General features: G+C 35.0%; 9 protein-coding genes across 11 annotated transcripts; 4 read left to right on the forward strand and 5 right to left on the reverse strand.

The window, feature by feature from the left end:
- The first annotated feature begins 280 nt into the window (after positions 1–280).
- LOC106300214 (30S ribosomal protein S1) lies at positions 281–2,558 on the forward strand. Of its 2 annotated transcripts, none has more exons than XM_013736313.1 (8): positions 281–1,165; positions 1,260–1,325; positions 1,403–1,474; positions 1,555–1,635; positions 1,717–1,814; positions 1,905–2,030; positions 2,118–2,166; positions 2,295–2,558. In XM_013736313.1, the coding sequence occupies exons 1-8, from the start codon at positions 356–358 to the stop codon at positions 2,466–2,468; spliced, it is 1,476 nt and encodes a 491-aa protein (XP_013591767.1). In that variant the 5' UTR covers positions 281–355; the 3' UTR covers positions 2,469–2,558. The 2 variants fall into 2 exon arrangements, with proteins under 2 accessions (XP_013591767.1, XP_013591766.1); XM_013736312.1 differs by having other exon boundaries at positions 283–1,165; positions 1,251–1,325.
- Positions 2,546–3,276, reverse strand: LOC106300216. The gene has a single exon (XM_013736315.1). It carries the CDS (start codon positions 3,211–3,213, stop codon positions 2,740–2,742), a length of 474 nt encoding a protein of 157 aa, XP_013591769.1. The 5' UTR covers positions 3,214–3,276; the 3' UTR covers positions 2,546–2,739.
- Positions 3,277–3,514: 238 nt separating this feature from the next.
- Positions 3,515–4,005, forward strand: LOC106300217. Its single transcript, XM_013736316.1, has one exon. The coding sequence runs from the start codon at positions 3,604–3,606 to the stop codon at positions 4,003–4,005; it is 402 nt and encodes a 133-aa protein (XP_013591770.1). The 5' UTR covers positions 3,515–3,603.
- On the reverse strand, positions 3,909–5,441 carry LOC106300215 (hypoxanthine-guanine phosphoribosyltransferase). 2 transcript variants are annotated; one of them, XR_001261990.1, is made up of 4 exons: positions 5,038–5,441; positions 4,641–4,805; positions 4,256–4,415; positions 3,909–3,995 (listed from the first exon to the last, which is right to left on the reverse strand). XR_001261990.1 is itself a non-coding variant. In XM_013736314.1 (3 exons), the coding sequence occupies exons 1-3, from the start codon at positions 5,335–5,337 to the stop codon at positions 4,317–4,319; spliced, it is 564 nt and encodes a 187-aa protein (XP_013591768.1). In that variant the 5' UTR covers positions 5,338–5,441; the 3' UTR covers positions 4,084–4,316. The 2 variants fall into 2 exon arrangements, 1 of the variants encoding a protein (XP_013591768.1); XM_013736314.1 differs by lacking the exon at positions 3,909–3,995 and having other exon boundaries at positions 4,084–4,415.
- Positions 5,442–6,695: 1,254 nt separating this feature from the next.
- LOC106298195 lies at positions 6,696–7,799 on the forward strand. Its single transcript, XM_013734272.1, has 3 exons — positions 6,696–7,098; positions 7,176–7,349; positions 7,518–7,799. Exons 1-3 carry the CDS (start codon positions 6,729–6,731, stop codon positions 7,745–7,747), a joined length of 774 nt encoding a protein of 257 aa, XP_013589726.1. The 5' UTR covers positions 6,696–6,728; the 3' UTR covers positions 7,748–7,799.
- A 60-nt stretch (positions 7,800–7,859) lies between these two features.
- On the reverse strand, positions 7,860–10,573 carry LOC106298194 (polyadenylate-binding protein 5). Its single transcript, XM_013734270.1, has 7 exons — positions 10,243–10,573; positions 9,391–10,172; positions 9,215–9,292; positions 9,050–9,139; positions 8,655–8,975; positions 8,339–8,560; positions 7,860–8,245 (listed from the first exon to the last, which is right to left on the reverse strand). Exons 1-7 carry the CDS (start codon positions 10,571–10,573, stop codon positions 8,015–8,017), a joined length of 2,055 nt encoding a protein of 684 aa, XP_013589724.1. The 3' UTR covers positions 7,860–8,014.
- A 9,375-nt stretch (positions 10,574–19,948) lies between these two features.
- On the reverse strand, positions 19,949–21,354 carry LOC106298290. The gene is made up of 2 exons (XM_013734391.1): positions 20,966–21,354; positions 19,949–20,417 (listed from the first exon to the last, which is right to left on the reverse strand). The coding sequence occupies exons 1-2, from the start codon at positions 21,311–21,313 to the stop codon at positions 20,208–20,210; spliced, it is 558 nt and encodes a 185-aa protein (XP_013589845.1). The 5' UTR covers positions 21,314–21,354; the 3' UTR covers positions 19,949–20,207.
- Positions 21,355–21,479: 125 nt separating this feature from the next.
- Positions 21,480–23,457, forward strand: LOC106298645 (probable F-actin-capping protein subunit beta). Its single transcript, XM_013734780.1, has 8 exons — positions 21,480–21,677; positions 21,852–21,922; positions 22,125–22,238; positions 22,436–22,518; positions 22,598–22,671; positions 22,804–22,923; positions 23,042–23,137; positions 23,221–23,457. The coding sequence occupies exons 1-8, from the start codon at positions 21,537–21,539 to the stop codon at positions 23,302–23,304; spliced, it is 783 nt and encodes a 260-aa protein (XP_013590234.1). The 5' UTR covers positions 21,480–21,536; the 3' UTR covers positions 23,305–23,457.
- Positions 23,458–24,193: 736 nt separating this feature from the next.
- Positions 24,194–25,940, reverse strand: LOC106299657 (sphinganine C(4)-monooxygenase 1-like). Its single transcript, XM_013735714.1, has 2 exons — positions 25,661–25,940; positions 24,194–24,742 (listed from the first exon to the last, which is right to left on the reverse strand). The coding sequence occupies exons 1-2, from the start codon at positions 25,892–25,894 to the stop codon at positions 24,194–24,196; spliced, it is 783 nt and encodes a 260-aa protein (XP_013591168.1). The 5' UTR covers positions 25,895–25,940.
- Between the last annotated feature and the right edge of the window lie 1,907 nt (positions 25,941–27,847).

Here is a 27,847-nt window from a genome sequence, read left to right on the forward strand (position 1 = left end):
AACGTTCTGGAATAAATTGAACCGCCGACCGCATTATTGATAGGTTGTTTAATAATGTTGTTTAATAAACGCGACGGCCCATATAAAAGACAGATCCAGTCTTATTACTTATTACTTAATACTTATAAGGTCCATTTTCAATGTTGGGCCTATTGTTAAGTTGTCGTCAAAAGCTCGTTGTTAAACTCGACAAGTATGGGCTCTATTGTAACATTTCAAACCTCCTGCCCGATTTAATAAATTGTATAAGATTAGAGGACACTTTCAGCAAAACCAGCGAAATGGCAAATGGATAAAATAAAACCGTTTGAAGAATCCTCTGCGCGGCGGATAAGAGAGAAAGAAAGAGAAGAAGATGCAAACGCTTCTCATTCAGCCATCTAAGTCTCTCTTCCCCTCCTCCATTCACAGCTCCGGCGACGTCAGAGACTGTATCCACTTCAAACCATCGGAGAAAGCTTCTCGGTTTCAGTTTCACAGAGCCCTAACCCCCTCTCCGTTTCGCAGCTTCGCTTCTCGAAGAGCCTACGGGATCAGATTCTGCTCGCGCGACGGCGTCTCCGATGTTCGAATCGCGGCGGAGGAGGAGGAGGAGGAGGAGGAGCTTGAGCTATTGAACAGGCCTAATCCTCAGAAACCGGACGAGGAAGAGGATAAGGAGAAGCCTGACGACGACGAGCTCCTTGAGCCGTTTTTGAAATTCTTCAAGCATGGAGAACGAGAAGAAGAAGAAGAAGAAGAAGAAGAAGGTGACGAAGAATCGGAGAGACTCACCGTGGAGTATTACGATCCCAAGCCGGGTGAATTTGTCGTTGGAGTTGTGGTTTCAGGTAACGAGAACAAGCTCGATGTGAGTATAGGTGCGGATATGTTGGGGACTATGTTGACGAAGGAGATACTTCCGCTGTACGACAAAGAGTTGGATTACTTGCTGTGCGATTTGAAGCACGACGCTGAGGAGTTCTTGGTTCACGGTAAAATGGGGATTGTTAAGGATGAGGAGGATGATGGTGTTGAGGTGATGGAGTTTGCAAGGCAAGGGAGGCCTGTGGTGGAGATAGGGACGGTGATTTTCGCGGAGGTTTTGGGGAGGACGTTGAGTGGGAGGCCTTTGCTTTCTTCCAGACGTTACTTTCGGAGAATCGCTTGGCACCGTGTGAGGCAGGTTCTTATTCTTGTGTCCTTGATTTCAAACAACTGTTGTTGGTTTGGTGTATGATGAATATGATAATGAATTGTTGTGGTGATAGATTAAGCAGATTAATGAGCCTATTGAGGTTAAGATAACTGAGTGGAATACTGGAGGGCTACTTACCCGGATTGAGGTAGGCTTCACATGTTTGTTTAGAGTTCGTACGTATTGAAGTGGATGATTGATGGAATTTAGTTGGTTTGATTTCAGGGTTTGAGAGGGTTTATTCCGAAGCAGGAGCTGGTGAAGAGAGTGAATAGTTTCACGGATTTGAAGGAAAACGTAAAGCAAGAGTTTCTTCTTCTTCAGCTGTAACCCATTTTGTTTTCTTTTGCTGAATGCTGTTTTTTTGTGCGTTCTAGGTGGGTCGTAGATTGGTTGTACAGATTACGAGATTGAATGAAGACAAAAACGACTTGATACTGAGTGAAAAAACAGCATGGGTTGGTATCGTTTTCGGGTCTTGTCTTGATACCCAAAACCAGTGACGAGACTAAGTAATATGTGGCATGATGTTGTAATAGGAGAAGCGGTACCTTAGAGAAGGAACACTCTTAGAAGGAACAGTTGCCAGAATCTTACCGTATGGAGCCCAAGTCAGACTCGGAGAAAGTAGTAGAAGGTTAGTGTTCATGTCTACTGCTTCTATAAGTTTGTTCTCTTTCAATGTGACTACTAATTTTGATTTCATTTCGTATGCGTGTTTTCACAGTGGACTGCTACACATTTCTAACATAACCCGCAGAAGAATTGGATCTGTTAGCGATGTGCTTCAGGTGGACGAAAGCTTAAAGGTTCTGGTTGTGAAATCTCTATTTCCAGACAAGATCTCTCTCAGGTAAATAAAAACGCAACCAAAACTCACTGGTCCTCAGTAACAGCTTAAACATGTTTCTTCCTACTTTTTTTTTCTTCGTCTCGACAGCATTGCAGATCTTGAAAGCGAGCCGGGTTTGTTCATCACCAACAGAGAGGTACAACTTGCAAAACCTTTAACTGACAGTGTTCGTTCACTCATAACAGGCTTAATCATGTTCTATTTTATTACAAAAAAACGCCATTTATGTCCCTTAAAAGTTATACTGTAATCTTGTTGATGCAGAAAGTGTTTATGGAGGCTGAAGAGATGGCAAAGAGGTACAGAGCAAAGATGCCTACGGTGACAACAAGAAGCGAGATTTCTACTGATCGTCCTCCGATCACAAGCAGCTTCCCTCAGGGAAAGGATGAAGAAATCTATGCTAACTGGGACTGGTTCAAGTTTGAGAGTCAGTGACATATTCGAAGATTCTGTTAACGAAACTGTTGTAATATTGAATTTTGCGATTGTTATATGTTATTATGAGTAAATTATTCCTCTTAAAAAGCTTGTTCCTTTAACAGAAGATGTGTATCTATGTAAAGATCAAAAAACACACAACGAAGCTGGTCGGTAACGAGTACATTTATTGAATAAGACAAGAACAATGGTTCGGTAATAATACCGTAGAGGAAATGTTCTGCTAACCTCTTCGTTCTTCACATAATCAAAGATCATAATCAATCGATCATTCGTTAAGCTGTTGAAGCTCAGCTTTGAGCTGTTCCATCTTCAACCCCATGGATCGCTGCAAAGACGATTTCTCTTCCTCCGTTACCTTCCCGAGCAAACCCTCGAACATCTCCATAACCTCCGCCACGGCTGCTCTCGCGCACTCCGCCTCCTCGTTGAAGTAAACCGTCTCCTTCGCATCCATCGCCATTTCTATCTCCTCACGCGCCTCCGCAAACTTCAGATTGATCTCGTCCACCACCTTGTTCACATCTGGCGGCGAGCCAGCGGTGCTGAATCTCCTCTGGATCATTGAACCGAATGATGCTTTGATGAGATTGGATGTCGAACATGGAGAACGGATACGACCGGAGACATCGCCAAGCGAGTTTACAATAGCTGGAGAAGAGGTAGCGCTTAGATTCTGAGAGATTCGTAGAGAGCTTCTGGAGAATAAGTTTCGGAGAGCGATTGCTGAGTGACGACGCATGGTTTCCTCCGCCGGGTTAGGTTTCTCCGATAATCTGTTTGTCGGCGGCGCAGAAAAGAAATGAACTTCAGATTGCCTACAGAAGGAAGAAGAAGAAGGGGAAGAGAGTTTTGGATTTAATGGGCTTTAAATTTAGGCCCACTAAGAAGTTCACACAAAAAAAACTTGCCACGTGGAGAAAAACCTAATACGGCATTGGTCGCACAACAAAGTCAAAAGAAGACTGGTTAAGGTCAAACCATCAACCAAACCACATAAGCACCTAAACCTGAACCAAAAGCTTCTCACTGACCTTTCATGACTAATAACCACTCCATTTCCACTGACTTCTACTACTACATAAACCCCTAAGCTCAAAGACAGTATCAACTCAAAATCCAGCTTACATCAATGGCTAGTACCGTTCCAGCATCCAAAACGCAGTCTCCTTCAGTTTTCCAACTGGGTTTAGCCGCAGCAAAACAGCTTGTGTCTGGCGTTTCAGGTTTCGCTTCCCATTCAAAGAGGAAGCTTCGTCGTTGGACTGCTTGTTATGGCTATAGAGATCATGAACCTGTTATACATCTCCAAAACGACATGACGATAATGATTGGTGGTGTTTATGAGCCAGACAACGGCGAGCCGAGCATGCTGCTGAGTGGGGATCAGAGACGTGGTCCGTTGTGGCAGAAGAACATTCTCATGGGTGGAAAATGCCAGCTTCCAGATTTCTCAGGTGTTATATTGTATGATTCTGAAGGACTTGTTGTTCCTCCTGCCAAGAACTCTCTTCCTCTGCTCACCTGGAAGTAACAAAGCAAAAGAAAGAAGATACATCCTTACCTTATTGTCCGTTATTACCATTTGTTTGTTTGTATCTCTATTTCTTGGAAATATAATGTATTGTATTGTTTATGAAATTTATGTATTGTGTGAAGCTCTTGCTGAACGAACATATCAAACCTTATTGCATTAGCTTTTGCATAAGAATCATTGTCAAAGTGTAGTATAACTTTGTATTTCACTGCTTTGAACAACAATATAAAGGGGCCAGGTCACAAACCTTCTCATGACTGCGCAATAAATTCTTTTAAAGATATGAATTCAGTTAATGTAATATTTGATCACATGTAATATTCAGGCTTCAGTACGCCAATGTAAGGTAGGTTGCGGTACTGCTCTGCAAAGTCCATGCCATAGCCCACAACAAACTCATCTGGACACTGCACATGTTCAACACAACGGCATGAAAAACCAAATATTTTTTAAGCCCGTAATTCCTCAACAACTGAACAAAGAAGATCAAGAAACACTGCCATGCCACGATCTCATCTATTCTCTAAAAGATCACACAATATTGAATATCCAGACTCTAAATAGCTAAAATCTTATGGTTGATGCAAACATTTGCTGAACCATATACACTTAAACGAGTAGGAGCAGCTTACTTCAAAACCACTGTAGAACTTCCCGTCTCCAACCAGTTTGAAATAAACCTTTCTTCTCGATGGCTTGTCGAGAAAAGTACAGACCGAAACAGATGATGCTTTCTTCAGTGTCATGTGCTCTATCAGGCAGCTGACTGTATTACCAGTATCCACAATATCCTCGACCTTTAAAAACAGAAAACAAAACATCATAGCTAGTTAGCAAAAAAAAGGCAGTGAGAACTTCTAATGCTTGTACATAGACAACGTCCAAGGTGGTCTCTTGTCTAATTACACGTTTCGCGTATCACTACTATGTTCTTAATACGTTAAACACAAAAAAAATTCAAACTTTTCAAGAAATTCATATGAATCTGATATTGCATGAGATGAGATGAATCGAACGGAGACTACTTACCAAGACGACGTGCTTGTTCGTGATGTCCAGCTTCAAGTCGAATGAAATCCTGGGAGATCCATTGGAGACTGTACCAGAGCCATACGAATCGGCTCTGATGAAATCGATGGAGATGGGAAGGTCGATTCGCCTGACGAGATCGGCCAAGAAGAGGCAAGCACCGGTGGCTACTCCGACGAAAACAGGAGGATCTGAGTCGCCGGAGAACTCAGAGGTAATCTCGGATCCAAGCTGAGCCACCCGCTCAGCGATTACTTCGGCGCTGAGAAGCACCTTCTCTATGTGCTTATCTAGCGACATGGTCTTTACTCTTCCACCAACGCTCTACAGGATTTGGGTTTTTAGGGTTGAGTGTTGATTGCGAATTGCGAGTGTAAGAAAACGCGGGAGGTTAACCAAAATTAACCCAAGCTTCCTAATTTTTCATTAGTCTGTATTAGTATGTAGAACCAAAAGAATCTTATCGAATCGAATCGAATCAAATCAAATAATTAAGGTAGTCAATGGTGTGACATAAGAGCGGAATTTAATTAATTTTCTAGAAGTCCGCAGCTTTTATGGTTCCCGGGTTAACTACTTTTATTTTCTCAACCAGTAATTAGCCAGCTTTTTTTTTTTTTGAATTCCGCGTTAAAAACATAAAATTTTATTTTCACTTTTGTATTTAGTTTTTTTTTTTCGAAGCTTGCTAATTTTTTTACAGTATACTTAGATCTTGTGCCATATTAACGGATCAAAATAATCAAACTGAACGAAATCAAATTAAGAGATACCAAACTAATTTGAATAATCAAACTGAACGAAATCAAATTAAGAGATACCAAACTAATTTGAATAATCAAACTGAACGAAATCAAATTAAGAGATACCAAACTAATTTGAATAATCAGAACGGTTTCATATTTATATATTCAAAATAATCGTATCCGAATAAAATTAAATAGAAAACTAAATGAATATACTAATACCTAAAATATACTGTAATTCATAAGTCTGAGATATTCCATGTTAATAAATTTTTTTTATAAGTATTCTGAAAACTTAATTGATGAAAAATCTGTTTAAAATTATTAATAACTCTTCTAATTATTCAGATTATATGCTATTCTATATAAACGACTTAGTTATCTAAATTAAAACCAAACTGAGCTTGATATCTTTTGGATATTATATACTCCTTCCGTTTCATACTGTAAATAGTTTTAGTGAAATTTTTTTATTTCAAAATGTAATTAGTTTTCGTATTTTTAGGTAATTTTTACATTTATTGAATACAGTGTGACCAATCAAATTAAATAGACTTATTTTTTATTGGTTAAATTATATCTAACCTATTTATTATAAAATACTTTTAAAAAGTATAATAATTTTCTTAATCTTCGCGCTTTTAGCCAAAACTACTTATATTATGAAACGGAGAGAGTAACTGTTAATTTTATTATCCAACCAAACCAAAATAAAAATAAAAGAAACCAATTAAAGCTTACATAAATATCATAAATATCCGGAACTCTCTATATTTCTTTATCCAATACTCAAATAACCGAATTGAACCAAAACAAATATGCTATTAACCAAACCGGATACAGAATAATCTCGAATTTCCCAAAATTCGCCAAATTGGCGCTGAAAAACGCTTGAAACCAAAAATCAAATCCCTAGAGAGCAGAAGAAGAAGAAGAAGAAGGAAAATGTCGAGTATTCTTTTCCTCGCTCTACAATGTTGCGAATGCTCAACGATGCAGGTGAAGCAGAAGAAGAAAAGCAGCAACAACTGGGTCTGTGTCATCTGCAATCAGAAACAATCCGTGAGGAAAGTGTTCGCTCAGGGCTACAAGGCCAAGGACCTTCGTCTCTTCGTACAGTCCTTCAACATGTCTCGTAAAGTCGTCGACGAGGAGAAGCAGGAGGTCGCAGATACGTTTCCGGAGGTTGAGGACGATGAGGAGGCTGAGGAGATTCGAGGTAAGAAGCTATCTGACTGGAGTGAGTACCTCGATTCCGATCCACCTAATAAACGGCTGAGATTAACTGTAGAGGACGCAGACGGCGAAGAAGAAGGTACTTTGTAGATTTAGAAAATTGTTGATATGTTTGCATCTTAAGAGATTAATAGATGAATAAGTTTGGTTTCACAGATGTGAAGATTGTGACTGAGATTCCGAAAGAGATGTTCAAAAGGCCCAAGCTGAACAGATACTCTAACGATGGTGGACCTTCATCAGCTAAGGAAGGCGTTAAAAGAAACGATAAGGAGCCCTTCAAGCCCTCCTTCTCAAGAAGCAGCATCCCAAAGCAAAGATTTTCTTCAGGTAAGAGGACGACCTCTGCTACATACATGTTTCTGCTTGGTTTTCATATTGGGTGGTTGAATCTAATTTGATTTGACATACAATATCACTATTTGAATGGGTTATATATAACTAAGGGTAATATATCTTTGGTGTTTAGTTAACTTATTATGCCTTTCCATTATGCAGATGGAGTGATGAAGAGGAAGAAGGATACAGAACAAAGAACCTTCGAACCAGAAAGAGTTAATAAGCCAGCTTCGAAATGGGACGCTTACTTGATAGATGACGAGGGAGAACACCAAGCAGCAAGCGGAGCTTTGAAGGATGATAGTGTTGGAGAATGGGACAGAGGTGTTACGGATGCATGTTCAGAGTACCAGGTTGTAGATGATGAGGTACATCTAGATTTCATGTAGATTAGAGATAGTATTATGTTAAAGACAAGGAGGTTGCAGACTAGAGAAAAGACTTGCTTGAGCTAAATCATTAGATAAAGACTCAAAACAAAAAAAAACTACATAAAGGTGCTAAAGAGTAGAAGTCTCAAAATAAAAAGAAATGATAAGAGTTGAACTCAAAACAAACTAAAGTTGCAAAAGAGAGATTAAAGAGTTCCTAAAAGTTTTTTTGAAGTCTAATAAAGCCAGAAATAAATAATGCCTTTGAGTAAATAAGTCAGATCATCACTCGGTTGACGAGGGTGCGAACTGGTCATCAACGGAGGACACAGCTGGTGGATTAGCAGAGAGCCTGAGCACATCCAGCGCCTCAGAGACTTTGGCCTTAAGAGCTTCAGGTGACTCCAGAAGGTGTAAGATCTCGGCCTGGTCCATCTCCAGCAACATCCCTGTAACTTTGGCCGTATGAACTGGCTCCTGCTTCTCCACCAGTGGGTAAAGCTGCTCCCCAAGCATCTGTCATCATCAATTCACAATGAAACAGAATCTTCAACACACTTAATCTAGTGCAACTCTCAGATGAGTTAAAATAATCACAAAGACAAAAACCTGTGGGTGACTAGCAGGGTTAGCCAGAGCCAAGGCAGACATGAGCTTAGAAATGGGGAGGAGTGGTGGCTTCTGTGGGTTTTGAGAAGCATTGTGAGAGATTGCAGATGCATCCAATGGCAAAGGGATGATCCCTTGTGGACCAGTTCCTTCCATTCCATTCCTCCTGTTCCCCGGGCCTCCCATGTATCTCATTCCCGGACTTGCATTTTGCTGCATCATCTGCCAGTTTCAAGATAACAACAAACCCCTAGCCAAGTTGAAGATAACAAGCTTTCTACTATCCATTGATCTAAACAAAACAAGCATTACATACCTGTTGCTGCTGGAAGTGCTGCTGCATGTTAGTACCACCACGCCTGAACCCAACACGGGGACCAGGCTGGTTCTGCCTTTGAAGAGGGTAAGGCATCATGAAGTTGGCCGGACCAGAACCTGGACGCACCCCAGGCATGAACTGAAGTTGGTAACCATACCCCATAGGCTGCGACGGCACCAGACCTTGCCCGTTCTGGCCGACGTACATAGGATGGTGTGGACCTGCCATTGCACCTCCTGGTGGGTGGTGATGGAAACCAGGCATTGGTGATGCCATTGGCGACATTGTCCCATTAGGTCTCATATGGGAAAATAGAGTCTAAAACATGAAAACATAATTTGAGAATCGTTGTCACTATACAAGTCATACGGTTCAGTGAAATGGATAAGAACCTGAAGGTGGTTCCTCCTCTCTTCCTTGCGTTGAGCCAAAGCAATGTAAAGAGGCTTCCTTCCTATCATCTTACCATTCATCTCATTCATCTGCATATATAATCATCATCTCAAATGAACATCAGCATTATTAAAATATATATTGAGGATTTAATTGACACTTACAGCTCTTAAAGCTTCTTCAGGACATGAATAAGCAACAAAACCAAACCCTCTGCTCACACCTTCTGAGTTCATCATAACCTAAAGATTGGCCATAAACAAAACACCTAAGCTTAGTCTATGTATAATTAAACTAATAAATGGTTATAAAAATATGTTTTAGGATCAAGAACAAAAACCTTGCATGAGGTCACATTCCCATACTCAGAGAACATCTCCTTAAGCTTCTCATCATTCACACTTTCATCAAGATTCTTCAAATACAAATTCGAACCTTGCAACTTCTCAAACCTACTGATCCTCTCCAACTCAAACTTCCTCCTCAGCTCCTCCTCCCTCTCAGACTTCTTCTGCGCCCTCCCAACGTACAACACATCCTCCCCAAGACTAATCCCATTCATCTTCTCAACCGCCACCGCAGCAGCCTCAGGGCTCTCGAAATTCACAAACCCAAAACACCTCGAGCTCCCACTCTGATCCTTCATCACAACCGCACTCGAAATGTCACCATACTTCCCAAACGTCTTCTTCAGCTCATCATCACCAATCTCCTTAGGAAGATTCTTCACATACACGTTAGTAAACCTAGGGACCGTCCCGCTCTCAGACCGAGCCCTGTCCTGACGCCTCACAAAGTGTCCCACGAACACTTGCTTGTCATTAAGCAGCATTCCGTTAAGCTTGTCGATAGCAGCCTCAGCAGTCTCCTCCTTCTCAAACTGAACAAATCCGTAACCTTTGGACCTTCCGGTAACATCCATTGCCACCTTGCAAGAGAGTATAGTCCCGAAGGTCGAGAACGTATCGTACAAAGCTTTGTTATCGATCGACACGTCGAGGTTCTTGATGAAAACGTTGCCTTTACCGCTAAGTCTCGTGCTCGGGTCACGGTTCGAACGCATGATCCTTATTGGTCTGTCTCTGATGGGAGTGTAGTTCAGACTATCCATCGCTCGCATCGCTATTACAATAAAAAAAATAACAATATTATAATCATTTTATTATTATAATAATATTTAAATTAAAAGTACCATCATCGGGATTAGCGAAGTTGACGTAAGCGTAACCAAGAGAGCGGCGAGTGAGATCACGACAAACCCTAACTGTCTGAACAGGAGCAACTTGGTTGAACAGATCCAACAGGTGTGCCTCATTGACACTTTGGTCTAAATCTCCCACGTAGAGAGACGAGTTAGGGTGCGCTTGTAACGCTTCTGCAGCCGCAGCGGCTGCAGCCACGGCGGCTACCTGAGTGAACGGAGTCGTGGATTGAGGAGACGCGACCGTGACCGCTGGTTGGTTAGGGACTTGATCAACCATCGCCGTCGTCGGGGCAATTCCTGATGCAACGGCCGCCGCCATAGGTAGATGATCTCTAGGGGTTTTTTTCGGCGTTGTGGAAAGAGATTCGCGGGTGTTGTGTGTGTTTTCCAGATTGTGAGATTTTATTTTTTATTTGATGTTTTGATTTTTTTCCGTTTTTAGGTTATACTCTCAGAGAGAAACGTAAGGAGTAAAGAGAGTGGAAGGTATGTTGTGTGCATTTATACATTCGCTAACCAACGAAACGGTCTTAAGGATCTGAGTTTGATCATCTTGTGTCTCTTCATTCTTTTGACCGAGTTTTACGTTGTACATTAGACTGAATCATTTTTTTTTTACTATTGAATTATCTATATTATTGAAACTAAAATATTCTTTTTAAAATAAACCTTACTTCATCTTAGTAATTACACATGCCATTCAGTTTTTTTTTTTCCATTTGAAGTTTATGCCATTCAGTTATATTTAAAATCTCTTAAAATCTAAAACTTCCAGTTAGATAATTGTCATTTATAATTTTATTTTGAAACAATGAATCTAGGCCAAAAGCCCATTAATTATATAGTCCATCAATAACATTGACACTAACACTAACACTATATCATTATCAACAATAATTATTTGGGCTGACTACAAAATCATTTGTTGACATAAACATTTGATCTTATAATTAAAAACATATTACAAGGTGGTATCATATGTTGACCCTATCAAATTCTATATATTACAGCCAAATGCACATATGATCATCTATATTATTAAAAAAGAAGTACCCATTTGAAAATGTTCTTACTTTATTAATTAAACTCCATATATTTTTCTTTGTCTTTTTCGGTTGCATTTATAAAATATCCTAAAACGAATAAAACTGCCTAATTTATTACTTGTCTTTTCAGTTACATAAATGAAATATGCTTAAATGAATTTAAACTTCATATTTTATTGTTTGTTTTTTTCAGTTACCTTAATGAAATATCCTTAAATAAATTTGAACATAATGTCATTTAATCAACAAAAAAACTCATGAGTTATCCTTACGTGCATAATTTTAATAATGGAGATTTTTGCTAAATTGTTAGAAATAAAATTTTAGCATAATATAACTCAGTTGTCGTTTGCTAAATTAATTAATGATTTTTATTTATATTTTTTATTATTTAATTATAATATTTTTATTTTATATTTGAAAGAGAAATGAATTTTCTTTCAAACAATATTTTTGTAAATGTATTTTTTAAAAAAATAATCAATTTAAATTGTTATTATCATTGAATATAATTATCTTTGACATAATTTGAGTTTTCGTTTACATCAAAACTTATCATATTTTAGGATAATTTTAATTTAAAATGTAATTTTCATATTTTTCAAACAAATTCTAAAAATATTTTTTAAATATTTTGTTATAATTTTGAAAAAAATATTGAGTTGCATTTCAAATAAAAAGTAAAGATATTAAAAATATTCTAATTAAAATATGTAAAATTTAATATAGTTATAAGGAAATGGTCAAAAAAAAATTACACATAAAAAAATCATGATTTTTGTTAACTGGGCGGATCATTATTTATATGATATCGCAAATGAAAAAAAAATGTATGTTTTTACAATTATCTAATTAACTATGTATACTCATTTTTTTATATTTTTTTATATGATATCACACATTCGTAAAAAAATAGATAGTTTAAGATGCAAAAAAAAAATTTACTTATTGAATATAATATGAATGGATTTTACAAATACATCATTTAATAAAATAAATAATTAAAAACTGAAAATTCATATCCGCGCTGGCGCGCGGGTCAGAAATTAGTGTTATGATTATGTGAATTACTATTCTAATTCAGTAGATCACTGGTCATGTTTCGGTGATTATAGATTTAATGCACCCTGTTTAAGTAATCCACCGGTTCTAGATTTGGTATCACTTTTTCTCACCTACACGAATATTTTAAAAGTACATTAAAATATTAATTATTTTGTAAAAGGGCAATCATTTTTGTATATAATATCTTTTTTATAGGTGCTAAATAAGTTTTGATCAAAAAAAAAAAAAAGGTGCTAAATAAGTTATCACCATCTAATATGTAAACAAAATAGTGCTGAAATATATAGACACCAATTGAAAATCAAGTCCCTAACCTTTATTTTGTACTTGTAATAAAACTACATTTCATATATGAACAAATTCCTAACAAAGTCCTAAAATTTAGATTACCACCAATTGCTTCAAAATATATTCTATGACGAACATAAGATATAGTTAAGTGTCATATTTTGTGTGATTCATCCTCATTTCTTCTTCCTTTTAGATAAACTAGAGATTTGACCGCGCTACGCGCGGATTTGTATATTTTAATTTGTTGAAATATAATGTGTTTCATACAACACTTGTCATTTTAATATTATTTAATGTTTGATCTATTTTCATGTTTCCATATATTTTCTAAATGATTTCTTGATTCTTTTTTATTTTGTCGTTTATAAATTAAAATAAAATTTGATTTTCATTATATAAAATGGTAAGTTAATTTATTTTAGTTAAGAGTATGATTTGTTAAATATTTAAAACTATTTATGTAAAATATTTAGTGTAAGTATAGAATTTATAATTTGGTGACCTATATTGTAAATGATACATTAACTAATTTGTTGCGCTGATCGCACTAAATTAAATTCAATATATGTTTCTTATATTTTAGACATTCTTTTGGCAATTCGAAAACATCAATTTATCGCACTGAAATTTTATATTTTTGTTATCTTTTGATTCTTAGCATTTTACTTATATGTCATCAGAAATGACTCAAAATGATAGCTTACCGTTCAGTAATTGTTTTATTTTGTGTCTTCTCTAAAACATTTGATGTCAAGCCCGGATACACCACTAATAAATTTACTTACTATTTTAGTTTGAGAAATATGATATTATGATAATGTTAAGATTTTTATAGTTCTAACTGTAACTTGATTTTTAAATATTCTATACGTTGTGATCATGAGTTGAAAAAAAAGATCTTAAAGAAACTTTAAACCATAAAATTAGAGCTTCACAGAGTAAACCAAAAATATTTTTAGAAGGGCATTGTTTGCAAATCAAATCGTCAAATTCTCGGTTACACAAACGCAAAAAATACTCTGATGTACACATTTTACCAACCAGATACATCATGTAAAAATGGAGTTGTGACCGTGAGACTCAGCTTAAGTGGTTCCATTCAAATGGAGTGTGTTCTGATGGATCTAGCCTGGTTGCTATTCATTATATGTTATGTTGTGACAAACATGCAAGGATTATTTGTTACAAACCCATTAAAACAAGCATATGAGAAGCTTAAATCGTACATATGAAACAAAATCATTAATCTCAATCACATTTTAAACCTTCTCACTTGATCGCGCCCTGATAACTTTTCCAGCAGCCACATCACCTCTAAACCTGTTCTCCTGGTCGCCTATGTACCTGTCCGGTTCACGTTTGTGGTCGTCATCATCATCTTAACCATTTCAAGACTCTGTCTATATCAATCCATGTCATTATCTTCTTCACCGCTGGCTCAACCTCTATACCTATCCATATTATGCTTATTATATAGCCATCCTTGACTGTTCCACGTCTCTGACCAGCATCGTCGTCTATACATGTCCCTTCCATGGTGTGATTGTAGTCCTCCACCTCCTCCCTTATGTGTGTTCTTCCTCTTTGGTAAATTTTCATCCTTCAGCTTTCTCTTGTTTGCATACTCAGACTAACTGTCAACAGAGTTTCTTGAAATTTTCTTGCCACGGGAATCACATATATATATATATATATCTTTCCTTATTATGCTTGGATCCAGCCTCTTCCCCTCTTTTCTGCGTCATTCCTCCACTATAAACTTCTACTTTACTGAACACTTGTTTCTTGTTTCCATACTCGGTGTCACTGTCATCATAGACTCTTGAAGCTTTCTTGCCACTTGAAGCACCTTTATAACTGTTCTTCAGATTCGTGGACTACACATTGTCGACATCTCTTTTCTGATTTTGTCCTCCACTGTTAGCATCTTCTTTCTTGGGCAGTTGTTGTTTCTCATTCTAATAAACAGACTCGCTAACATTAATTAGAGACATGCCTCTTTCTCCCACCTCTTCTTTGTTCATCATGTTTGTCCCTTCTTTCGAATCTGATTGGTTGGAGGGTCAACTCTTTTTGTGTAACTTTTAATTTTCTTGCTGTCGTCACTCTCAACTTCAGATTCAGAAGCCACTTATTTAACTTGCTTCAACTGTGTTTCTTTGTTGCCCCCCTTCTTCTCTTCTCTCCACTGTCACTGCCAGAGTCAGAATCCAAGCTGGTAGAGTCGCTTTCACTGTCACTCTCGTGTTTACACGCCTTAGCCTTTTTGTTAGTGCGCCTTCTGCGGTCACGGACTCATAAGAATCATCCGCTATACTTTATATGCTGACATCAGACTAATAAAAAGACAGAAAAAGCTTCAGTATCTGTGTCAACAACCATGGACAAAAAACTCAAAACATGGATAAAATATTCACCATGTATATTAAATTGAATAGAAAATCAAAATAAAGCTTTCCATCTCAGATGTTATATAATATGAGAAAACATGCTTGAAATGAGAAAACACATCTTTTGTATAAACTATAAAGTGAAGTGAGGCAGGTCCACTGTTAAAACATTCTCCCCCTTCGTTAGCAAATCAAAGACTACAATGGGTCTAACACCAAACAAAAACGATTTCATAAAAAATGGAAAAAGGTCAAGGACAACAACAAACCAGCGATAACATAAAAAAAGTTCCACATATTGAAAAGACGAACCGAAATTATATCATATAGCTTCCCTCAAATCATTTTACGAACTTCTCTTTGAAAATTCTAACCCCATGAGGAACAAAGCCTTGTTTTTTTATTCAACACATTAGCCAACAATGGTGACGATAACATTCTTCAAATAAGGTAACAAACCCAAAACTTGCAGGATAGGGTATGCCAGTTTCAATAAGAGCAGTAAAAGATTAAAACTTCAAATTAAAAGAATATACTGGTATTTTTACCTCTGGCACCGGTGATTTCTGACTCCGACGATTTGTCTTCTGATAAATAAGGGATTTCATAGTCGATAAAGACATCATCGGACATGATTCAGAGTTGTTGAGGAGATCAGTCGGAACCACCATTGTCTTGGAGATTTGAAGGTTGAACATTATAGTTTCTAGAGAGAGTTTTGGGGAGATACAGAGAGTCTAATGCGAAGGAAGGGAGATAATAGTGAAGCATATAAAGAAGGGGAGAGAGATAAACTCTTTTTTGAGAAAGGGCTTGGAGAGAGATCTTAAGATTGATTAACAATCATCGATTTGAATGGATGCGAAACGATACCGACGAAAGGAAGAGACGGAGTCTATTCATCGCCTGCGACCTGCGTGAAGACTTGTTTTTAAATGGGCTCTAAATGGGCCATGGCGAATAATTATGAACCCACACAAATGTCCGGTTACTTCAAAACTTGGTTTCATGCTTACTACGGATGACATGGCAAAACACTGTTTGTTATTGGTGGATTTTTTTTAAATGACGTAGACACATTCTTTATCGAACATATCTCTCTTTTGGTATTGTTAGATTTTTCTACAGATTAATTGATTCTTTTGTGGCCTTTTTCCCTTAGTATCTTAGTAAAGCCTATTTCCTTCCTAATGTGTTATGACTCATAATTAATGTCCTAATTGTGTTTACTCTTTTGTTGGCAAACTTATATAAATCACAAATTAAATGTAAACGTTGTAATTATTTAAAAATATATTTGTATGTGGTTTTAAACTTTGACATGAAACTTAGCAATATATTATATTAAATTTTCATTGTATAATAAAACATGTAAGTTATTTTTGTAAACTTAAGTTACTAAAAGTATATTTATGCATAGATCTAAAATATTTTTGAATAATTACATACCTAATCCAACACACATCCAATAAAAATATATGTAACAAGAACTAATAACACAATATATTATCGCAATATTAAACCAAATAGTGCAAGTGCAACCACTAAATTATTGTGTTTCAATACACTTATATATCTATGTTAAAACAAACATCCACGCAGACGAACAGATCAAATGTTAATTCTAATTAAAGTGTTGTAAACATTGTAAAAGCGATGTGGATTTGTTACAATCTACTTGTACTTTAGGATTCTTATTTATAAAGAACACAAATCTATTTCACTCATCTTTTGGTTTTAATATTATTGATGAAATATTTAACGTGATTATAACAATATTTTCTCAAATATCCAATACAAATATCATTTCAAATAAACAAACAAATTAACTAGTATTCAAGAAAGTAATCAATGGATTAGTAATGTCATCAAGATTTTGTCCACATAAAAAAAACTTGTCAAATCATAAACAAGGCAAAAATAGGACAATTTGATTTGACATAGTTAGAATTATTCATTGTTATTATTTTCTATTGATTTTTTTATATATTATGAATCATATCATCATTATATATATGGTACCTAAAAAGTTATTGTGAAAATTACGTTGAATATCTACTAATATGTAAAACAAGAGAACTGAGTGAATACATTTGTTTATCATAAATAAGAGATCTTAAACTATAAATTGACGAAGTTTTATGTGGTTCACTATGTGTTTTCATACTTACCAATGATTAAAATTGTGTTTAAAACATTTAAACTGTGTTTAAAACTCAAACTCAAACTCAAACTCAAACTCAAATTGTGTTCTATCTCTTCTTCTCTCTTCTCTGCGATGGCATCTGAAGTCAACTGGAGGAAACACTTCAAGGAGGCAGAATACACCTGCAACTGTGGATCCAACACTCTGCTTTGTGTTCGCTATAGCGGGAAAGTGTATATTCGAGTTTTGCAAGGTTTTGAATACCAGAGGTTATTTTCACATGGAGCGATGATGACATCAGGGTCAATACAACATTTATATGTGGGGCTACGTTTGTGTTTGTTAGCACTGTGTTTGATGGTAGTATTCACATCAGGCAGCAGTAAGATGATGACTGAGAGGACTTCACATCAGAGATATCAGACAGAAAGATGTGACTGAGAGAGGTTTTTTTTTATTAGATGCCGTTTTTCTTTTTAACTTAAGTTTGATTTGTGATTTGACTTAAGCTTGATTTGTGATTTGACTATCGTATTTGTCACATAAAAAACTTGTCAAATCATAAACAAGGCAAAAATAGGACAATTTGATCTGACATAGTTAGAATTATTCATTGTTATTACTTTCTATTGATTTTTTTTTATATATTATGAATCATATCATCGTTATATATATGGTATCTAAAAAGTTATTGTCAAACTTACGTTGAATATCTACTAATATGTAAAACAAGAGAACCGAGTGAATACATTTGTTTATCATAAATAAGAAATCTTAAACTATAAATTGACGAAGTTTTACGTGGTTCACTATGTGTTTTCATACTTAACAATGATTAAAACTGTGTTTAAAACGAATGTGTGGATGTCACATATTCATAACGACAGATCTGAGTTTGATGTGTCTCTTCGGTCAGAAAACCAAGTTTTACGTCAAAACTCGTATTAGACTGTATAATTTTTTAACAATTGAATTATGTTAATTAAAATGTTGTTAACATTATAAAAACGACGTGAATTATTTACAATTATTTTCTTCAATTCGTTAAAAACTCAAAGGGTGGAGCTACATCCACAACATGTTATTAACTTATTTGCTTTTGAATTGTTGATATTTTTATTCACACTAAATATTTCAAAATCTTATTATTCTAATTATTTTTCAAATAAAATTTATTTATATCTTTATGATTTATTTTTATTTTAAATACAAACCCAAGATAATTAACTCTTAGTTATTGTAATTAATTTAATAAATAATTATCATATTTATTTTTGATAAAAAATATAATATTTTTAGCTATTAAAATATTATCAAAAAACTAAAACATATAAGAATATAAAATAATTAGATGGATAAAGTGTTGATCTTAAAAACAAAACAAAAACAAAATCATTGGGAAGTATAGAATTTGAATGTATGTTCAATGATCGAAAAAGATGTTGAATGTAGAAAAGAAACATAAAGAAAATGTTGAATAAGACATAGTACTATAGGCTTTTTGTGGTGACGGACTCATCTTTTGGTTTTAATATTAGTGACGAAATATTTAACGTGATTATTAACAATATTTTTTCCAATATCCAACACAAATATCATTCCACACATGTACGCAAATTAACTAGTATTCAAGAAAGTAATCAAGGTGATTAATAATGTTATCAAGATTTTTGTGCACATAAAAACTTGTTAAATCATAAACAATGCAAAATAGGACAATTTGATTTGACATACGTAGTTTTGAATGAATAGGACAATTCATCGTTATTACTTTCTATTTATTTGTTTATATATTTGGAATGATATCATCATTATATGTTAGCGAAAAGGTATCATCAAACTCACGTTGAATATCCATCACTAATATGTAAAACAAATGAACCGAGTGAATACATTTTGTTTATCGCATAGTGTGAGGTTTGTATTTACATATGATTAAACTGAGTTTAAAAAGAATATGTGGATGTCACATGTCCTGTTTTCCGAGTGCATACATTTTGTTTATCATAGCGAGGTTTGTATTACTATTTACATATGATTAAACTGAGTTTAGAATGAATTTGTGGATGCCACATGTCCTTTTTTGACTCTTTTCTAATGGAAGTACATATTTCTTTTGTTATTTATAGTCGCCTTTCGTGCATACTTAAGAATTGGTAATAACGTAAATATTTCATTCTACTAATTAAATCAGACTTTTTTTTGTTTAGACAAACTGATCAAATCAGACTATTCTCTGTTTTTGATTCGTTTACGATTTGACCAGTTTATTATGGAGACAAAATGATATCATATACAAAATTTTAGTTCAAGTTCTTAGTTAGCAACTTGCAGTTTAGTGATGGGAGGAAATATTCAAATAGTAACTTTGTTTATCTCATATCCAATAAGAATATCATTCCAAAGATATACAAAATTAATAGAACTTAGCTATATCTTTGATTTCAGTTATAGTTTTTAAATATTATATAATATTTGGAACAATTTGATCATTTCAAATGAAACTGTATCCATCATTTGTTTGCTATTTTAGTTTGTACATGCCTATTTTCGTAGATGCTGCATCAACTCTTTTCTTAATAATTAACTTTTCCTCATTACAGAAAATTATTCTGTAACAACATATTGACATTGACCCATATACAAATTCAAGTTAAAGATTCTGTATATCGTTTGTAGATATTTCCCAAACTTTGTCTAGTATATCTAAAATTTGTGCATTGACATGAATTCATATTTACCAAGGTTTTCTAGTATCAGTTTCCACGTCGCATAATACACATGAAAATTATCAAGTTCAACAAGATACAAAACGGAGACAATGATTGCTCTCTCTCTTGGTTCTGAAAGGAAGCAAATTGGCGCATGACGCCTTATCAAAGAAACAAAGAGTGGTTAACAAGGGAAGGGAACTTGTAGGGTTGAGACAAGATATAACATCTCTATATATGGTCGATGGAAGACTACAATATCGACCACATTTCAAGCCAAGACGAGTGTTTAAGATCTGTGAAACTACCACCCATACTTCCTGAAGAAGTCTCTGGTTCTCTTCCTCGCTCGGGTGAATACTATTACTATGCACGCGAGTACCCACGGAGGGAAGTTCCCAATGGAGATGTTGTTCTTGATCCACGCTGGCGGGTCCTTCATTAGAAACGTTATTAACAGCGTAGCAATCACTACTCCGAGCACGATTCTTGTGATGGGTTGGATCATAGAATCCTGAAAACAAAGAATCGTTCAAAAGAAATCACGTCATTAGATAAATCATTATAATTTTTAACCTTCCGTGTGGTTAAAGATGCATATTTTTGACGTTTCTATCTTCTTATTAGCTACGATAACCTCACGAGACAAGTCATAAAAACAACACTGTGAAGCATTGCATTTATATTCTACATTTTTTTTTGAATTATACATTGGTATCCACTGACCCTACAGAAATGGTCCAGACTAGTCACGTATTGCTACATGTTGGTCCGTGTGCCGGCAATGCCGAAATGTTAATTCTCCTATGGCCGGAACTTTTTTGTATTTTGGCCTCAAGTTAATTACCACCAGACCAGGTTTACATTACTTTGTAATTATAGCAAAATTCACCAAAAATTCATATACTATATTCAATAAATCTATTCAATAAATCAGTAAGGCTGAACAAACACAATCACATAAGCTAATGAAACTCGCTCACTTTCCTCTTCTTCCTCGTGCGAAAGTCAACTCAGAATCAAAACAATCAGAAGACTCAGAAGGAAGAAGAGAGAGATTACCTGAGGTTCGCCGTCGATGTAAACGACGGCGCCATCTCTGTACGTCAGCACAGACCGGCCGTTCCTTTGAAATCGGATCGGGACGCCTCGGCCTTTCTCGACGTTGTAAGCGAAGATGGATTTCAATCCGTATTTCTCGAGGATAGCTCGAACCTCGAGCTGATCCTGCTCCCAACCTCCGAGATTCGATTTGAACACGTCGATCGGACCTTTCCCGCAACGATACAGATGGATCTCCACCTCCGGCACCTTCGTCGTCGCGGATTGCGATCTCGATTCACCGTTGGGTTGAGAATCGTCGAGCAACGGAGCAGTCTCTTCGATCTCCTGCATCGCTCCTATTGACATGATTAACGGATTCGCCGGAGCGATCAAAGGTTTTCTGTTATTAAAAGAAGAAAGCGTAACGACGCCGTTTTAGTGTGAGTAGCCTAAAGGTTGGGCCTTATAATGGGCCTAAATGGTTATTAAAAGGATAACGACGGCCCGTTAGACCATTAGTATATGCGGTTACCAGCGGTTGTCTCCCTTTATTCTCATCCATCGGAGATATTGATTTCTCCGGCGACTGATGTTGAAAAAAATGGAAGCAGCTTTGGGACTTCTGAGAAGAATGCCGCCGAAGCAATCGGAAACGGCTCTGTCAGCACTTCTCAGCCTCTTGCCTCAGCATTCTTCCGATCTCCTCTCTCAAGTCGATCTCCCTCTCCAGGTAACTCTCTCTTTGTCTAGATTCAAAATGTCATTTTTATTCTTCTGCCTGAGTCGTGTTTATTTATTAGTTCTTCTGGTCTAAATAGAATTGCTCTATTCCTAGTTAATCGATATGAAACTTAAAGTTTGTAATCTTTAATGACGGAGAATAGTATTACATGTACTGTAACAGGTGTTACGTGATGCTGAAAGTAGGAAAGATTTCATCTTGTGTGAGTACAATAGAGATGCAGATTCCTACAGGTACTCTCTTTTTTTTTTTTGCTAGATGTTTTTTTATTACATACTTTAATGATGTTTGGTTGGCTTTGGTTTGGTGGTCGGAATCATGTTAGAAAGAAATAAGTTATATAGGATGAGAGCTATTATGAATATAACTAGGGACCTAAGTTACATCTTTGTTCATAGTTAAATTGTTTCTTTTAATCTTTTTGACATTTTGTAGATCACCGTGGTCCAATAAGTACCATCCTCCTCTAGAGGATGCTCTGTACCCATCATCAGAATTGAGAAAGCTCGAAGTTGAAGCCAACGACATCTTTGCTATCTATCGTGACCAGTGAGGTTCTTTCACCTACCTCGTTTGTTCAACTTGATAAGCGATTTGAGTTATCTTAAAATGGATACATATTTAGCATCTAATCTGTAAAAGGATTGTCCACTCGTTCACTCTCTTCTGTTGAGAAGATGAATCACATTTTCTCGTGCTTATAAAACAATATGCCTGTTTTAATCATTTTTTTCTTTCTCTTACAGGTATTATGAAGGAGGTATATCTTCAGTCTACATGTGGGAGGATGATAATGAAGGCTTTGTGGCATGTTTCCTTATCAAGAAAGGTATCTTCTTTCTGTCGAGTTTCAGTCACGCCAAAGGCTACTCTTGACCTGAGCCGTTCTGCTTTTTTATCTGTTGAAGATGGGTCAAAGTCAGGTCATGGTAGGAGAGGATGCCTGGAAGAAGGAGCTTGGGATGCCATACATGTTATTCAGGTGAGACTCTTAACATTATCAATACATACCATCACATTCACCATGCATGCCTTTGTGTCATAACTGCAACTCCAAGCAGCTCTTTCATGACTTAAAATTTAGTTTCTAACACGTAAGGTTCTCTCAATCTAGGTTGGTCCAGAGGAGGAGGAAATGGCACAGTATTGCTTAACAAGTACTATTATGCTCTCTCTCACCACCGATGACGAACCCTCTGGCAAATTCGGCTTATCCGGATCAATTAGAAGACAAGTAAGCTTTATCTTCTACATAACTCCGTCCATGCCTTTTGCAGATAAAGATCCTAGTAGACATACTCAATATTTCTCTAAAACAATAACATTTTTGTCTCTGATGCTGGTGAAATCAGATGAAAATGGAGCTCGCTGTAGCAGAGGGGCATTTGTGCAATATGGGGAGAATGATTGAAGAATTGGAAGGCAAACTTAGAAACTCACTTGATCAGGTTATAGGATCTCACAAATCAGAATCTATAAAAACAATGATGCGTGGTTCTCAAGATTGAGAGTTGTTTGGTGAAAAACGCAGGTTTACTTTGGGAAGACGAGAGAGATGGTTTGTACGCTGCGTCCACCTGCTGAGATCGTACAGATGAGATTACCCGACTCCTGATGCTCCCATCTCCTCATCAAATCTTTTATGTAATAACATTTCATATCACCTCACCTTTTTTCTGTTTGTCTGTCTGATTTTAAACGTTTCTCCAAGTGTCTTGTGTGAATCTTGTGTGAATGAATGCCTCTTACTTACTTTGTCACGTGTTCTCTCTTGGCTAGCTTCACAATTATCATCATGTGACCGTCTTGTTCCATAGGTATGCAACAGAACAATGCGTTTTCTTAAGGTCGTAGATATCTCTTTTGGAAATACTTTTAACTTCTCCAAAGCTACAGAATAACTGACACTGTTATCAATGGTAGATTTTGACATACGTTATTGAATGAAAAGTAAGTTAAAGAAAAATTTAGTTTTTATCACAAAAATAGTTCTTAATAAAAGAAAATGATCAAAATAAATTTTATTAAAAGGTAAAAAATTTATTATAAGGTTAACTAATTTAGACTTAATTTAAAGTTAATTGGTGGGATTTTGGGGATAATGTTTCAAATTTTAAAAAATAAAAAATTAAAAATAAAAAATTAAAATTAAAATTTTCTAAACAAAAGAAGCTATTTTAGTTATTTTTAGGGCTATTTTATGACAAAAATTTAAAAATAGTTATTTGAGAAAATTGTCATAACGTTAATTATCAGATGAGTAAAGCTAATTACATGGAAATTAATATCAAGATTTATCTAGTTATCTGTCTATACTCCATTTTATTGTAGCCAACGTTAGGTTTATCGTTAAGATGCATGCATATACACCTGACCATATATAAAAAATAGAAAAATAAAATGGAAAATTTCGTTAATAAATTTGCATAGAATTTTAAACAACATTGTTTTTGAAACGCAATTTTTTACTCAAACCAATTAAACTGAAACAAGGGAGCATATAATTATGAACGTTTCTTCATCATCCTAACCTCGAGCCCTCCTCCGGGCCGTTTCATGACGTTATACGGCATGTGAGTCCCCATTACTCTGTCCCAGAACGTGAAAAACGGCTGCGAGTAGTTATACTTAACGCCGTTAACCTGGTGGTGAACGTCGTGATAAGCACCGTTATTCTTGAACAGAACGTGGAACAAGTTCCCTGGAAGGCGTAGACCGCTGTGATCGTCTACGGCCTTGACGGTGATGAGGCAGAAGAGCCAAACGCTAGTTCTCGGCGTCATCCCTGACCCAAAAAACGCAGCGGCTCCACCGAGCATGTCGGATATGACTTCCACCGGATGGTTGTAGAGAGCCCCGACCGCGTAAGGGACCACGAGGCGGTGGTGGTGCGAGTGGACGTGGCGGTAGAGGAACTTGTTGTGGTGCATGTAGCGGTGGACGAAGTACTGACACGTGTCGAATATGAACATGGCTATTAATATCTGAAGGATCTGGATTAGTACTGAGGGTTGGGCCGTTGGCCTTGAGGTTTCCTCTGTATAGGAAGTAATCTACAAAGAACAAAAAAAAAATCAATTATGACCAATGGTTGAGGTCCTGAGCTACATCAAAGCCTTGTTCTAAGAGAAAAAGACAAAAATAGCACTAAATCGAGTTTTTGTTTCCAGACTAGCACTCAAGGTTAAAAATCACAAAAATAGCACTTAATATTTTATCAAAAGTCACAAACTTAGGATTTAGAGTTAAAGGGTGGGGTTTAGGATTTAGGGTTTAGGGTTTAGGGTTTAGAGTTTAGGGTTTAGGGTTTAGAGTTTAGGGTTTAGAGTTGAGAAATGAGGTTTTGGGGATAAAATTTCAAATTTTGAAAAATAAAAAAATTAAAATTTTCAAAGGATAAACTTAGAAAGGTGCTATTTTGGTCGTTTTAGTTTTTGAGTGCTATTTTTGTGATATAAACTTAGAAATGTGCAATTTTGGAGATTTGCCTTTGTTTTAATGCAATTATTTGCATCTATTAGTTTATCATCGGTTTGTTTTACATCATATAAACGGTTTGGTTAATCAATAGCTATGGAAATTATTCTCATAGCCCCTTAACAAACAGCTATGACTTTTTATTGAACGTATATAACTTTGCATAATGAATTGCAGGCATAACATAACTTTAGAGAGCATTCTCGAAAGAGAAAAAGGTTCGAAAAATCTCAATTGGAAAAGTACTTGTCATTTGTTGATTTTTTTCTGTGATTTTTTTCTTGTGACAGTTTTTAGATCATACTGAATCATATTCATTGCTAAACATAATAACTAAGGTGTGTTTTCAATTTAGTACGCTTCCACATAAATCTATCACATCATCAAAGTTTATGAACTCCAAAACGGCGTAATTTCATATTAATCCCGAAAAATATTAACTGCATAATGCAAATATCATTTTCTTGAAATGCATATAAATAGTATTGACTCACAAAGAATCCAAGTTGGGTAATTAAGATTTGGAGAAGCTGTTGAAGCAAGACTCCTTTGACCACTGTGGTGATCGGTATTACGTTTTTTTCATTCTCTTCATCAAGGGTGTGAAGCCGGTACTTATCTAAAGAAGGGCTAAGAAATTGGTTAACTCCAGCGTAAATCCAATAGACAATAATGGGAGCTATAGTGCCCATCGTCTCATCACTCACACACTCTTCCCATACCACCATTCTATTATACCACCACAAAGTATTTCAAATAATTGTAATAGTGGAGTTTCGAGGAAACTTGTTTTTGTTGTTGAAAGTTTATTGACCATTTATATATTATTCGAGGAGCATTAACAACATTTTTATTGTTGAAAGTTTATTGACCATAATATACATGTCATCACTAAAATGCTTTTACGTAAATCTCAAACTATAAATTTAATATTTTTCCTTCTTTATTTAAATAAAAGACACATTGATTTCCTAGTGTAATTAAAATATATCTATAACAATTAATGATTTTAATAATAAAGATTTGAGAACAATTTTGTATCCTCAATCATTTTTATTTAATTTTATATTGTTAAAATAAATTAAACAATCACATTAACCATATAAATTTAAAAAAATCGTATATGTTATATTTTTAATTTTGAAAAAGACTATAAATTACCAAAACTATTAAAAGTCTCATATTGTGTAATTAATTGTTTAAATTTTTTGTCACAACAAGATACAAACAATCATAAAATCACATGAGTAAGAAATCTCATTTAATAGATATTCACACTAATATATATAAATATAACGATGTACACTATAAAATACATAAATATTTAAATTTCAAAGCTTGCATCAAACAAGTATTAAAATTTTTTTAGTGTTTTAATTTTGAAATTTGCATCGATTTTTTAAATTTGCATCGATTTTTTAAATTTCTTTAATAAGTTATTAAAATTATTAAAAGTTCCACACTAAAACTTCTGGTAAGAATCTCATAGCATTAGTTGAAAAGTGGTTTTTCAAATTTTGCTTAGATGTTTTCTGTACAATTTGTTTTTGATATATTAACAATTGTGACATGACTAATTATGACATGGATCAACAATGCATTTAATGTTGATTAATTTATATTTTGGATAAAATTTGTAATAACTTATAGATTTTCTTTAAATTAATTATATTCAGATATAACATTAAATAATATAATAACTAGGTAACAACTCGCGCTTTGCGCGAAATGTGATTATTAGTTTCGTTATTTTTAATAAAAATACATTAAATTTGTTTAATCTGGATATTGGTTCGGTTTTAAGTTTTTTCTTGGTTTTAATATTCTAAAATATAACTATTATTTTAAATTAATATTAATTTTAGTTTATTCGGTTAAATTTTTTGATTTTTTGGTTTTTTTTTTCTGTAAAAACCAAAAAATAATATTATTTGTTTATTTTCATGTTATGAATTTTAGATAGTCGTCATGTCGAACCAATAGTTTCATATTATAGATTCTAAACAGATAATAGTTTAAAAAAAAAGAAAAGAAAATTATTAAGACAAATCATTTCACTACAATTTCGTCGGTAGTGAAAGAAGAATTAAGAAAAAATATTTTAACTTTCAAAAAAATTAGATACTTCAGTTGTGGTGAATACTTAGCTACAAGGTGTTCACGTCAAGGTGCACATCTATGTGTATGTAAAAAGTATATAAAAATAGTTGACAAATATATAAAGATATTGTTAACTAATATTAAGTGACATTTTTGTTCAAATAATACGCGAGAGATAAAATCAAAACTAATTTAAAATAGAAAAACCTTAACATCAGTCATTTTTTCATATAAATAAAATAAAATTGTGTCGGTAAATAGGGGTGGACACAGATCGAATATCTGGGTATTTGGAAGCATTCGTGTCGATTCGATCTTTAACCACCTAGATATTCGGTGACTCGGATATCCGAAAAGTTTTAGAATTTTAAAGAATATCCGATTTGATCCGTAAATAAAATAAAATTTAAAAATAATTGAAAATTTTAATAATAACATTTTGTTACAAAAATAAAACATTATTTAACTTTTTAAGTTCTGGTACATAATATAATAAATTTAATTCATAAAAATATTGTAAAAATGATATAAAGTATAATATATATAACATATATATATAATTCTTTACACATATAGCATAT

Source organism: Brassica oleracea, chromosome C6, assembly GCF_000695525.1.
Source record: "Brassica oleracea var. oleracea cultivar TO1000 chromosome C6, BOL, whole genome shotgun sequence".
NCBI lineage: Eukaryota > Viridiplantae > Streptophyta > Magnoliopsida > Brassicales > Brassicaceae > Brassica > Brassica oleracea.

Coding starts and splice junctions, on each gene's coding strand:
- LOC106300214 (XM_013736312.1), top strand. CDS start 356: ATGCAAACGCTTCTCATTCAGCCATCTAAGTCTCTCTTCCCCTCCTCC. Junction 1,166..1,250: donor CTTGGCACCGTGTGAGGCAG/GTTCTTATTCTT, acceptor TTGTGGTGATAG/ATTAAGCAGATTAATGAGCC. Junction 1,475..1,554: donor TCACGGATTTGAAGGAAAAC/GTAAAGCAAGAG, acceptor TGTGCGTTCTAG/GTGGGTCGTAGATTGGTTGT.
- LOC106300216 (XM_013736315.1), bottom strand. CDS start 3,213: ATGCGTCGTCACTCAGCAATCGCTCTCCGAAACTTATTCTCCAGAAGC.
- LOC106300217 (XM_013736316.1), top strand. CDS start 3,604: ATGGCTAGTACCGTTCCAGCATCCAAAACGCAGTCTCCTTCAGTTTTC.
- LOC106300215 (XM_013736314.1), bottom strand. CDS start 5,337: ATGTCGCTAGATAAGCACATAGAGAAGGTGCTTCTCAGCGCCGAAGTA. Junction 4,806..5,037: donor CGAACAAGCACGTCGTCTTG/GTAAGTAGTCTC, acceptor CTGTTTTTAAAG/GTCGAGGATATTGTGGATAC. Junction 4,416..4,640: donor AGTTCTACAGTGGTTTTGAA/GTAAGCTGCTCC, acceptor GAACATGTGCAG/TGTCCAGATGAGTTTGTTGT.
- LOC106298195 (XM_013734272.1), top strand. CDS start 6,729: ATGTCGAGTATTCTTTTCCTCGCTCTACAATGTTGCGAATGCTCAACG. Junction 7,099..7,175: donor CGCAGACGGCGAAGAAGAAG/GTACTTTGTAGA, acceptor TTGGTTTCACAG/ATGTGAAGATTGTGACTGAG. Junction 7,350..7,517: donor AAAGCAAAGATTTTCTTCAG/GTAAGAGGACGA, acceptor TCCATTATGCAG/ATGGAGTGATGAAGAGGAAG.
- LOC106298194 (XM_013734270.1), bottom strand. CDS start 10,573: ATGGCGGCGGCCGTTGCATCAGGAATTGCCCCGACGACGGCGATGGTT. Junction 8,976..9,049: donor AGAGGAGGAACCACCTTCAG/GTTCTTATCCAT, acceptor TTCATGTTTTAG/ACTCTATTTTCCCATATGAG. Junction 8,561..8,654: donor AGCACTTCCAGCAGCAACAG/GTATGTAATGCT, acceptor TGAAACTGGCAG/ATGATGCAGCAAAATGCAAG.
- LOC106298290 (XM_013734391.1), bottom strand. CDS start 21,313: ATGTCAATAGGAGCGATGCAGGAGATCGAAGAGACTGCTCCGTTGCTC. Junction 20,418..20,965: donor ACATCGACGGCGAACCTCAG/GTAATCTCTCTC, acceptor CTTTGTTTTCAG/GATTCTATGATCCAACCCAT.
- LOC106298645 (XM_013734780.1), top strand. CDS start 21,537: ATGTTGAAAAAAATGGAAGCAGCTTTGGGACTTCTGAGAAGAATGCCG. Junction 21,678..21,851: donor AAGTCGATCTCCCTCTCCAG/GTAACTCTCTCT, acceptor GTACTGTAACAG/GTGTTACGTGATGCTGAAAG. Junction 21,923..22,124: donor AGAGATGCAGATTCCTACAG/GTACTCTCTTTT, acceptor GACATTTTGTAG/ATCACCGTGGTCCAATAAGT.
- LOC106299657 (XM_013735714.1), bottom strand. CDS start 25,894: ATGGTGGTATGGGAAGAGTGTGTGAGTGATGAGACGATGGGCACTATA. Junction 24,743..25,660: donor TTACCCAACTTGGATTCTTT/GTGAGTCAATAC, acceptor TGTTCTTTGTAG/ATTACTTCCTATACAGAGGA.